This window comes from Grampus griseus, assembly GCF_964374135.1.
Source record: "Grampus griseus genome assembly, chromosome: 10".
NCBI lineage: Eukaryota > Metazoa > Chordata > Mammalia > Artiodactyla > Delphinidae > Grampus > Grampus griseus.
The window spans coordinates 7,810,858-7,823,587 of NC_139004.1; the positions used below are offsets into that span (position 1 = coordinate 7,810,858).

Consider the following 12,730-nt stretch of genomic DNA (forward strand, 5'->3'; position numbering starts at 1 on the left):
AACCAGTTTGTATCAAAAAATATCTATTTGGGGGGAGTCAGGTTCATTTCCTTTTCCTCCTAGGAATGTATAGTCTGTTCATAATCTCAGCCATCTCTGTGCTGGATTGTCTACTTCGTTTGATATTAGTATGAGCAGCTCCTTATCGCAAATTCACTCCTCAGTATTTTGAAATCTCTGAAGGCCACCTCTATCTCCACTCTCCATTTGTTTATTCACTGGGCCTGCGATGAACAACGCTCACCATGTACCCGGCACTATCCTAGATTCTAGGGGCCGAAAAGGAAAAAAAAAAAAAGATCCCTACACAAAGGACAAAAGCTTTGGTAAGAAATGTATTACAGCCTGTGGTGGCTGGTGGCAGCTTGACTTCAGTAAGAGATGAGACTGAGTTTTGAACAAGGAGAAAAAGGCATTTCTGGCAGAGGGAACGGGATGCTACCTCTGTTAAGAAAGACTCAGCTGCAAGAAACAAAAAGCAGCTTTGGCTATCCCAAACTTCAGAAGGCACGGGGGTGGGTTTATGACAAGGACACAGGTGTCTGACAGGCCGGGGCTGGGAGAGAGCCAGACCTCAGAAAGAGGCAGGGTGCAGCCAGGGCAATCTCTCCCTCCTGTCTCTGACTCTGCCGGTTGCCCTCTTTCTGAAGCAGCTGCTGACTTGTCACATGTCCTCGGCCTTTCAACGCATGCTTGTGGGGCCGTGCTGTGCCAGGCAACAGTCCTCACTCTCGAGAACTTGCATGCTAGAGAGGGGAGGTGATTGCAACTCGTAAGTTATATACCACTTAGGAGGTAAGTGCCGTGGAGAAAAATAAGCTACGGAAGGAAATGCAGATGGTCGTAGTCTTAAATAAGATGATCCTGGAAGGCCTCACTGAGAAGGTGACATTCGAATGAAGATTTAAAGGAGATGAGGGAGTGAGCGAGAGATTATCTGGGAAGAGGGTTCCGGGCAGATGAAACAGCTGCACGTGCAAGTGCTCGGAGGTGCAAGCAGGGAGGCTGGAGCAGCATCAGCAAAGGGGAAAGGAATAGGAGCTGAGGTCCGGGAGGGAGGTGTGCAGGGCTTTGCGGGAGGTAAGGGAGCCACTGGAGGGTTTGGAGCTGAGGAATGACTGCAGTCCAATTTGTAACAGGATTGTCCTGGTCACGGTACTGAGAACAGACTAAGGGAGTTAGGCAGCCCTACCCTTTACTGTGTGACCTTATACCAGCTAGAGAACCCCTTTCTGCCTTAATTTCCTCCATGTATAAAAGCAGAAGAAAGTAATAGTCTGTACTGCATAGGGTTGCTATGAAGATTAAATGAGTTCGTCGATGTCAAGCACTTCAGTGTCCTGCGTGTAATAAGCTCACTGTATGCTTTGCTCATATTATTATGGCTCTAATATATGAGGTCCTAGAAGCACGTGGCAGATAGGGTAGGTTGAAAAAAATAGGCAGTTTTTTTTCATAATCTCATTTATTAATTTCTTGGAGAAAATTTTATTGAATGATGTCAATCTTAAAGCTATAAAATACTCCTGAAGACCTAGTAATTAGTATTGTGGATACTCAGCAGATGTTGACTTGCAACACTGCAACTGGCATTTGATTTTGACCATTTTTGCTTGAGCTCTGTTTCAGTGTAAATTCAACACATACAAAGCTCCAAAAATGATAAAATAATGCTCAGAGTGAAGCGCTATTCCTTCCTCGTGAGCTCTTCTGTTGCGGCAGATGGTCTTTATTGCTCTGGTTATGGGTGGGTGTACATGTGTGTCTAGCAGACAATCGTGACTTGAGGCCTCTGTGAAAAAAAAACAAAAACAGAAAACTAACAGAAAAACATCCCATTGATAGGCCCCAGTGGCCAGAGACTAAAAACTTAGTCCCTCACACAATCTTCGTCACGCCCCATGACACACTTGTGGTTCAGTGTTCCAGTACTATTCAGTGGGCTCCTAGTTAAGAGCTGAGCTATCTCCTAAAATATGCTAATGTCAACTAGAAACATTACTAAACACAAATCCTTGTGTGGAACCAACTGAAACAGAGCAGAAACCGGTTCCTTTCATTTCTTTTATATTTTATGATGGACTGCACATGAAACTATGCATTATAGTAGAGTTAAGGGTGTAGGACAACTTATTTCAAATAACAGCTCAACCAAGGGCTAGGACTATAGGTAACTAATTCTCTGTGGTTCAATTTCTTTAAGTCTAAAAGGCAGGGGGAGGATCATGGTGGGCTTAACTAAGGTTTGAAGCTTGCATCTGCATAGGGAGAAATGAATCCCTAAATCATCCCAGCTGGTTAAGGCAAGTCCTGTCATTTTTTTAAAAAAATAAAATTTATTTATTTATTTATTTTGGCCGCGTTGGGTCTTCGTTGCTGCACACAGGCTCCCTCTAGTTGCGGCGAGTGGGGGCTACTCTTCGTTGCGGTGCACGGGCCTTTCACTGCGGTGGCCTCCCTTGTTGCTGAGCACAGGCTGTAGGCGCGCGGTCTTCAATAGTTGTGGCACGCAGGCTCAGCAGTTGTGGCTGCGGGCTCTAGACCACAGGCTTAGTAGTTGTGGCGCACAGGCCCAGTTGGTCCGCGGCATGTGGGATCCTCCTGGACCAGGACTCGAACCTGTGTCCCCTGCACTAGCAGGCGGATTCCCAACCACTGTGCCACCAGGGAAGCCCCTGTCCCTGTTTTTTCAGGAGAGTCTTCCATTAAGTTGTTGAGGGTCTGGCCTAAGTGGAATTGCTCAGAGTTCTTAGTCACTATCAGCTTCGGTTGGTTAGAATCAGCTGTGGTAAACAGACTTCACTTTTGATATCTGAAAAGTAGGAGTTGCTGCAAGTGGAAGGTCTTCTTTCAGAGTATGTATGCTGCCAACAAAAAATTGTCACTCGCCATCTGCCTCTACAAGGATTAGGTCCCTAGCCACTGCACTCACTGACCTTCCACACACCATGAAAGGAGTTCTGGCTGCAGATCAGGAATGAGGCATCCCGTGCTCCGGGAAAAACTGGCAGAACAGGCCTTCAGAGAGTTAGATATTTTCAGGGGAAGGTTTTATGAGCCCAATTTCTTGCATCTTCTCACATCTAGAAAAGCACTAAAATCATTAACAGAGACACCTGCTCCTCGTGACTAGCACCAACCTTCTGTCAAAATGTGTGCTTGAGGGCACCCAACCCCCTTTACCAAAAGCACATATACTGACTCACCCCCCAGCCACCACCTCTTCGGAGCAATTCCTCAGAGCTACCTGAGAGGCTGTCTCCGGGGCTATAGTCCCCATTTTGCCCCCAATAAAACTTAGCTCACAACTGTCTCCTTGTGCATTTTTTTTCAGTTGCCAATGCACTGCAATTTGCTTTTTCACTCAAGATTGTATATATAAGATCTATTCTTGTTGATACTTGTAGGGGATGAAAGAGAGAGATGCCAAACGTGACACCCACCCACATTTTGGTGTTACAGCAACTGAGTGAATGGTGGTGCAGGAAACGCAGGGAAGAGAAGCAGATATGCAGTGGGAATGGGGATAACGTGTGGCCACGGGGGCATCACAGAGGTACTTGCAAATATAACTCACCCACTGTCCCCTCTTTTTTTTTTTTTTTTTTAATGCGGTACGCGGGCCTCTCGCTGTTGTGGCCTCTCCCGTTGCGGGGCACAGGCTCTGGACGCGCACGCTCAGCGGCCATGGCTCACGGGCCCAGCTGCTCCACGGCATGTGGGATCTTCCCAGACCGGGGCACGAACCCGTGTGCCCTGCATCGGCAGGCGGACTCTCAACCACTGCGCCACCAGGGAAGCCCCCCACTGTTCCCTTTTAAGATGCTTTTCAAGTAGCCTCACTCTTTGAAACAAACAGGGAAGTGAGCCACACTGTCTAGCCTGTCTAGTGGCCACCCTATCTTCTGCAGATAGAAAGTAGTCCCTTCCCATGGTAGCAAATAACGTGATCGGGCTAGAGTGACAGTCCTCCCCGATGGCCTGCATCTGGTTGACACCCGGTAATAGGGCCCTCTGTTGATGCAGTCCTTCAAAATCCAGCCTCGGATGCCCTTCACTCCCATCGGTGGCAGCCCCACCCCCTCACCGCAGACCTGGCCCAGCTCGCAAAGGCCTCTTGCAAAACTAGACTCCAAGCCTGTGCTTCCGGATTTAGGCCAGGCTGGCTTGGATCTGGGACGAGTGCTGGACGGCCGGCACCACGCCCAGCTCCCCGGATACACGGAGCGCTCGGCGACTCCCTGACCCGGGGACAAAGAGCACGCGCCGGCCTATCCGGCGCAAGCCCCGCCCCATGCCCTGCCCTCGGGACGCCCGGGGCGCCGCGACCTCTACCTCTAGCCCCACCCCGTGCCAAGCCCCGCCCTCGGACTCAGAGAAAGCGCTGCGACATTTCCGGCAGGAGAGCGACTCCTGGCTCGTAGGCGTGTGCACCCTCGTTCGCGAGTGCAGACCTTTGGGAAGGAGGTTCGTGTACTTTGGAATTATTATTACTATTATTTTACACCTGTTTTGACTTTTAGAAATGAGTTGAGAGGCTTTGCTGCCGCCTGCTCTTCGTCCTCCGGATCCAGGCGGCGGCTTTAGGCTGCGTGGTAGGTGCTTGTGTAGTCCCTCGTTTCCTGCTTTCCTTAAAGTGGGTTGTGAATCCTGCGGAGACCCTGAGCTCCTGAGGCAGATGCTTACCGAGGTAGCGTCGAGGTCATTAGTTTCCTGGAAGTTTTATTGGGCCATCTCCTTAAAAATCTCGGTGGCTCAGTGTTACGTCGAATTAATGACGGTGGTACAATTCCAAGCCCCCCCCCTTATAGACAATAATTTAAACAGAAGAGGTTATGTATTTTCAAGCTTAGCCTCGTTGGATACCAGATGCATTTCTTTAAGAAATTAGGAGTTACACCCTGCTTTGCCAAGGGTGTAGGGTTCTGCGTAATTATGACTTGGGCTTTGTATGTTTCATCCTTCCTCCTCGCTCCCCATCTAACGATAACTATGAGTGATGCAAAGTTAAATAACCATCTGAAAACTTTACAAATGTTGAGTATTGAAATCAATTCTTTGGGCAGGGGTGAAAAGCAGCACCCTTTCCCCCCAGAAAGGGCGACTAAAATACTTGAATTAAGGGCACAGGAGGTGTGTTTACTTTCCAGTTTAGTTATAATTTGGTTAGGTGTTGAGGAGATTAGCTCATTCACTGTACAGAGCTGGTCAGTGAAGTGTCCTGTGGGCCTATGTTATATTAGAATTTAGGTTATTACTAGAACGCCTGGTATCTGTTCAGCAATTACTTTGTGCAAAGCCCCTTTACATATTATCCCATTTAATGCCCATAGTAGCCCTAGGAAATTTGTACCGTTGCTATCCTCAGCATAGGTATGGTGAAGGAAACTGAGGCTTAGAGACGTTGGGTGGCTTGCCCATTCTTCTTAGCTCCCAAGGGGCTGGAGCTGGAACTTGGACGCACTGCTTCCTGGCTGCTAGCGAGCTGTGCTGTTAACTGCCTCTGATCCAGCCCCTCCTCCGCAGGTGCAGGCCTGGTGTGATCTTCCATTTGGACAGAGTGAAAGAGAACAATGGAGAAGGACTCTGGCCCACTGTAAGTGCCCCGTGAAATGGGGGTGGAATAGTCAGGAGCTTTTCAAAACCAGAGTTTCTTTCATCATCTGAAAAGGGCGCTGAGCCAAGACTGCTGGACAGCTTGGGCTGTGGGAGGATACGGACGTGTAGGCCAGGGACTTGTGTTCGAGTCCCAGCTCTGCCACTGACTCTAGGCAAGCCATCTAACCTCTCTGGGATTTATTTGCGTTTATACAGTGATAGGATGGTTCTGGAATGGTGACCTTTTTGATCCCATTCTATGGTCCCATGCTGTTTAGTTTGTTTTTTGTGTTTTCAACACGGTTAGCACCGATTTCTCACTGCTCCGTTTTCAGAGTGCCTATACATTGGATCGGCTTTGGCTACGCAGCACTGGTTGCTTCCGGCGGGATCATTGGCTATGCAAGAGCAGGTACGGTTTGTAGTTATTTAACCGCTTAAAATCTTATTCCCGGTGAAGAGTGAGTCCCCAGGGTCCTCAGACTGCAGTCTTACTGGAGTCAGGTTTGCTTTAGGCGCTCTCGCTGGAGTGCAGGCGAATTATCAGCCCTGTAGCTGCACTTGCCTCTGCGGTTATCCGGCTGAGCGACACCAGGCTTCTTGTCCAGTCACTTGCTTTTTGACTCTTTAGATAAAGATACCGGTTAAGGATGGTAGTAGATTGTTATTATCATCACCTGCCATACATCAGCCTTGACCCCAGAGGGCCATCTCTGCTCTTCAAGTAGAAGGAAACCTCTAGTCTTCGCAGAAGCAGTTTTGAGGGCTCCGCATTAAATCAGGCACAGGTGTGTCAGCGAACACGCTTGTTTCCACCCCACTCCTTGCCTGCATCCCCCCTGCCATCACACACACCAGAATTCTTGCTCTCCAGGTCATTTTTTAACTCACTGACCCTCTTTCCCTTTCCTTTGGGGATGAGCCCAAGGTCCTGCCCATGGAGAGTTCCAGTCCTTGCAGGGTTAATCAGGCCTGGCTCGGAGCCCTCCCTTTCTCCCTGGGAGGAAGTGTCCTGCCTGTTAGAGGAGAGAGGACCCGTGTGGTACGACCCTGACCTCTTTGGTAAAATGGCAAACTCCCCCACACATTTTCCTCGTTGAGAATGCCTTGGTCCTGGACCGCGTTGAGAGACGTTCTCTTTGCTGTTTTCCTCTGTAGGGGAGGGCGGCCTGGTGGATTCTGTCAGTGAGATGAGTGTCTGCCATTGCAGTGCAGCTGTGTGTTTGCTTCCCTGCAGGCAGTGTCCCGTCCCTGGCTGCCGGGCTCCTCTTCGGTGGATTAGCGGGCCTCGGGGCCTATCAGCTGTCTCAGGATCCAAGGAACATTTGGCTTTTCTTAGGTATGTCGGTTTCTGCGTCTCCCTGACGCATCCCTGGGTTGGTGGGATGTGACAGGTTCTTCACGTTGCGACGGTTTTACTGCTTCTGCCAAGTCCTAGACAAGGTTTGAAATGAGGGCGGCCGGGGGGGGGTGCGTCTTGTGCTGGTTTCTACGTATCTTTTATGTACAGAATATGGAAAGGTTTTCATACCTCATGAATGTAGATTTACCCAGTGAAATAAGTGTTAAACTCGCGTAAGGCAGGCATGTGTCTCTTAACCATTGTGATTCCCTGCTGAAGACCGTCTGCTTGAGCGTCACTGAAGGACCACGTGTCTGGGTTAGGTTTGCATCGGTATTGCATTTTTCCCATTTGAAAATCATTTGTTAGCCTTTTAGATGTAAACTAAGTGTGTAAGATGTAGGCCCTGCCTTCAGGGAGGCTTTACCTTCGCCGGGGACATAAAACGTGACTGGGGCTGCTGCCGTGTCCTCTGGGCAGCACAGACGGTGAGGGGCGCAGGGAGGGGAAGATTACTTATCAGGGTGGCTTTGGTGCGTTTTTCCTGAGCCCCACCCTGTGTCAGACACCCTGCTGGGTGTGTGGGCCCCTCGCTGCCCCCACAAACCCACAGGATGAGAAAACACGCGGTTCTGGCCCTCACGGGGAGCGGGCGTGTCACAGCGGTTTGTCCAAGTCGGCCTGGGCTGGGAAGGAGGAAGCGCCCAGCTCTCCGCTCTGCTCGGCGGCTCTCTTGCAGCCCCGGAGTTACTCTCAGGCCCCTTTGTCCCCTTTCTGACACCCCAGCGAACAACCTCACCATCTACTTGAAGACAAAACAGCAGCCGTCACGTGGAGACTCCCTCATGCCATCGCCTCTAAGCCTTCCCCTGTCCTGGTTCTTGTCTCCAAGGCTGGTCCCTCCACCAGGCTTTGGGTCTCTACTGCTTCACCTTCCCCAGAGCTTTACACCGTCACTGATGCCAGCCCTTCCTCGTATCCTGCCTCTCAGGTGGATCCCACCCAGTGATGCTCCGATGTGCTCATCTCTCACCCATTAAAAAAAAAAAAAAAAAGGACCTCTCGTGACCCTACTGCTTTCTTCAGTTGCTGCCCTTCTGCTTCCTCTTCAGGAACTTCTCTTAAAAAACATCCATTACACTCCCATCTTCACTTCCTCACCTCACATTCTCAACCCACCTCGGCCTCCACTTCTGTCCCCTTAGTCCACGGGAATAGCTCTCCCTGAGGCTGCCAGGAACCTGTGTGTTTCAAAATTCAGCATACACTTCTTAGTCCTCATTTTATTTGGCCTTTTAGCTGTTCTCAGCACAGTACACCAGTCCATTTTCCATTCTCTTGTTTTTCCTTTTTATCTTCTGATTCCCTTTTGTCTGTTTTGTCGACCTGTCTTCCATTTCAACCATTAGATATCAAGGTTCTTAAAACCTGGCACTTTTAATGTTCTTTATACTCTCTCACTTGGCAATATGGTTGAAGCCCAGGTCTTAAATTACCACTGATACACAAATGACTCACAAATTTCTCTCTCCTCCGAGCTTTACTCTCGTGTATCCAGTTGCCTGCTTGAAAGCTTTCAGCTGTGTCATGGCATCTGCCCACACCTGGCTTCCTATCTTCACACACGCTTGGTCTCCTGGTGTCCTCCTTCCATTTGGGTCTCCATTGCTCTCCTCCCCTCCATCTCTGTCTGATTCATCAGCAAGTCCTGTCAACACTACCTGCAACTCGTATCCCAGGCTGTCCCCTTCCCTACCTCCACGGCCACCGTCCATGCCCCAGTTAGCCCCCCTCTTGCCTGCATTCCCGAGGAAGTTTCTCAGTTGGTACCCTACCTCCTCTCTGTTTTCCCTGAAGTTTGCTCCCTATGGTACAGCCACAATTATATTTTCAGAATGCAGCTCTTTGTATGTATTCCTCTGCGTAATATATTTTAATGGCTTTCCATTGTCTTCGGAAGAAGACCACAGTCCGTCCCGTGGCCCTCGAGGCTCTGTAGGCTGTGGCCCTCTTTCTCCCTCAGTCTCAGTTTCTGTGCCACACCACGTCTAGCAGCCCCCTCTCACCGCAGGGCCCTGCGTATATTACGCCCTCTGCCTGGAATGTGCTTTCCTCCCCTTGAGCTCGTTAATCGCGACTCTTCACATCGCGGCTCAGTCTTCACTTTCTCAGCAAGTCCTTCTCCCTCAATGGGCTGGATCCCCTGTTCATCACGTTATTTGTATTGCATTAATTGGCGCCTGTAGCACAGATTATACTTCTGAGTTTTTATATTTGTGATTCTTTCAAGTTAGTCCTATCAAACTCCAAATGCCGTTAAGGCAGAGATCTTTTTGATGACAGTTGTGTTCCCAGCACCTGGTGCAGTGCATGGCAGGTGGTAGGTATTTGAATAGATGTCGAGTGGGAAGAGCCTAAGAGCACACAGGGTAAATAGCATCGGCATAGGAAAAATGTAGTTTTCTCCTACAGCAATTTAGGAGAAGACTAAGAAATTTATGGCTGAAGAGTGGTAGGAGGTGAGACTGGAAAGGCAGGCTGGGCTCAGACACTGAGAGCCTTTGACTCCAGTATTTGTACTTGGTCCCATTGACTGTGGGTGGCTGTGGAGCTCCCCGACTCGGGAAAGGAGGAGGTATGAGGTCTGGGCCCTTGAAAGATGGGTGGGAGTTTGGCCGTATTTTCATCCTCCAACATACAAGATGTAGTGATCTTTGACTCTCTTTATCTTTTCATCAGTTACATCTGGAACCTTGGCTGGCATTATGGGAATGAGATTCTACCACTCTGGAAAATTTATGCCTGCAGGCTTAATTGCAGGTGCCAGGTACCCTCTGCTCTATTGCTAGTTCTAGTTTAATGCCCCAAACACTTTAGACGTTCAAAATTTTACTTGTTTCAGTATATCTGATGCTGAGCATCGACTGAAATGATTTCAATTCATATACAAATAGGAAAGGCTGCAAAAACAGCAGATTTAATGTCAAAATGAAATAAGTATATTCGTTCACTTTGGAAATGGATTTTGCTTTCACATTTGCTCTCTGGTCCATCCTGGCCCCTTTCTGCAGTGGAGGAAGCTCCACGACTGCAGCCGTTTGTGTGACTTTTAGCGTGGGGTCCATGTTTCTTAGTTGTAAGGTGTCCTTTATTATTGAAAATTTTGCTGAAAGGGAATTCTGATTGAATCCTATTTAACGTCAATCGTGATTAACTTTAATTATAAAATCCAAACCAGATTGTTCTTAAAAATGTAGTCTTTAAGTATAATAAAGATACCCCCAAAATAGAATTTTTAAAAATCTGCTTTGGAAAAAGATTACTTACCCAACTTTGATCATAGTTATGATGCTGTCAAGAATCATGTTTTGTAACTAGCATAGACCAAGGTCAAGAGCTGTAAACTGGGAGGCTGGAGACCTACCACTGATGACCTGCCTGACTGGGGAGGCCTTGGTCTCTCCAGCCTTATTTTCTCATCTTTGAATTATTGGCTGTTAGATTAGCAACTTCAGCTCACGTGTATGATTTCAAAGCCCCAGTGCAGGACTGCCTTTCACGAGTTCTTCCTTTGGCACCTCCAGGGGTGGGAGTTCATCCCTGCTTGCTCTGCCTCGGCCCCTCCTCGCCATGTAGTTGTGAGGGACCTGCTGAGTCCCAGTCCCTTAAAAATAGTCAAGTGCCTGTGCTGTTCTTTATCTGATTTTTTGTTTTTTTTATGTGTTTCCTTTGAACAGTTTGCTGATGGTCGCCAAACTTGGAATTAGTGCGTTGGGTCAATCCCATCCGTAGTAGTCATGGCCCAGCTTGGACTCATGAAGAATTTTAAAATTTTCACTATTTTTAGCATATTAAGATAAATAAGTACAGCATTTTCACATATTCTGACATTTTACTTAAAACAAAAACAAACCAAAAAAACCCAACTTTGCAGAGAAGAAAGTCAGTTATTATCATTACAACCCTAAAGAGGTGGGTAGAGTGTAACACAAGAGCTTCTTCCTATAGTAGAAGCATACAGGTTGATTCTTGTATGTTGATATTAACTGTTCTTTCTGAATCTATAGGTAAAATCTCCAGGGATAAAATGTAGGGTGTCGCCATTGGGGCCCCTGAAACCCTGTACCCTACTCAGAGGGACAGTGTGAAAAAGATCTGTTAATGAGATTTAGGATATCTGTTCTTCTGCTTATCTTAGAGCACAGACCTACTTTGAAATTATGTTAAGTGAAATCAATGAAAATAAAGTTTACTGTAAATAATATTCTCTTCGGTGTCTTTGTTGCCAGAGCTGTCTAGAACATAGAATGAGATGTGAATAGCAAGAAGATAAAAGAGCATGAAGGTGTTTCTGTTAACATTTTATTTAGGAATTACCCATCCTGAATAACTTAAAGACCAAAGAAGGAAAGTTAGTTATCATTTGATTAGGCATTGCAATGAGCCTTGGATTTCTAAGATTAGTAGGACTGTGTAACCAAAAAAAGAGAAAAAAAGAGAAAAAAATGAAATTGTTGTTAACCAGCACTGAGCTAACTCGTTCTGGTACCCCTTACCTTAGTTTCCCCCTCTTTAAAGAAAAGGGATATTTGCTACTTAGCTCAATCCGAGCTGGTATTGATTGGATTTAGAATGTGTAATTCAGGCATATACAATTTTGTGGATTGGCTTAAGCTCCTTGAAAGGAGTCCTAGTTTTCTCATCTTTGTTGTGTGTGCCATGGTTTGACGTGTCTGCCAGGGCCCTCTTTTTTTTTTGAAATTTATTTTATTGAAGTTTAGTTGATTTACAGTGTGTTAATTTCTACTGTACAGCAAAGTGATTCAGTTATACATACGTGTATACATTCTTTTTTATTTTCTTTTCCATTAGGGTTTACACAGAATGTTGAATATAGTTCCCTGTGCTCTACAGTAGGACCTTGTTGTTTATCCATTCTATATATAATAGTTTGCATCTGCTCATTCCAAACTCCCAATCCATCCGTCTCCCACCTGCCCTCCCACTTGGCAACCACAAGTCTGTTATCTGTGTCTGTGAGTCTGTTTCATAGATAAGTTCATTTGTGTCATATTTTAGATTCCACATAGAAGTGATATCATATTTGTCTTTCTCTTTTTGACTTCATTTCGTATGACAATCTCTAGGTCCATCCATGTTGCTGCAAATGGCCTTCTTTCATTCTTTTTTATGGCTGAGTAGTATTCCATTGTAAATATGTACCACATGTTCTTTATCCATTTATCTGTTGATGGACATTTAGATTGTTTCTATGTCTTAGCTGTTGTAAATAGTGCTGCAGTGAACACTGGGGTGCATGTATCTTTTTGAATTGCAGTTTTCTCCAGTATATGCCCAGGAGTGGGATTGTAGGATCCTATGGCAACTCTGCTTTTAGTTTTTTGAGGAACCTCCATACTGTTCTCCACAGTGACTGCACCAATTTACATTCCCACAACAGTGTAGCAGAGTTCCCTTTTCTCCACACCCTCTCCAGCATGTGTTGTTTGTAGACTTTTTAATTATGGCCATTCTGAGTAGTGTGAGGTGATACCTCATTATCGTTTCGACTTGTAGTTCTGTAATAATTAGCAATGTTGAGCATCCTTTTCATGTGCCTATTGGCCATCTGTATGTCTTCTTTGGAGAAATGTCTATTTAGGTCTTCTGCACATTTTTCGATTGGGTTTGTTTTTTTATTATTGAGTTGTATGAGCTGTTTGTATATTTTGGAAATGAACAGGGCCCCTTCTTAAAGCATAATGCCCATAGCTCTACACAGATGGGGTG

The 12,730-nt window shown here is 46.7% G+C and overlaps 1 protein-coding gene across 2 annotated transcripts; it reads left to right on the forward strand.

Annotated features, from left to right (window-relative positions):
- Nucleotides 1-4,365: 4,365 nt before the first annotated feature.
- LOC309828586 (transmembrane protein 14C) lies at nt 4,366-11,204 on the forward strand. Of its 2 annotated transcripts, none has more exons than XM_082664018.1 (6): nt 4,366-4,467; nt 5,527-5,596; nt 5,934-6,010; nt 6,836-6,937; nt 9,680-9,767; nt 10,678-11,204. In XM_082664018.1, the coding sequence occupies exons 2-6, from the start codon at nt 5,574-5,576 to the stop codon at nt 10,730-10,732; spliced, it is 345 nt and encodes a 114-aa protein (XP_082520144.1). In that variant the 5' UTR covers nt 4,366-4,467; nt 5,527-5,573; the 3' UTR covers nt 10,733-11,204. The 2 variants fall into 2 exon arrangements, with proteins under 2 accessions (XP_082520144.1, XP_082520145.1); XM_082664019.1 differs by having other exon boundaries at nt 9,680-9,760.
- Nucleotides 11,205-12,730: the final 1,526 nt, after the last annotated feature.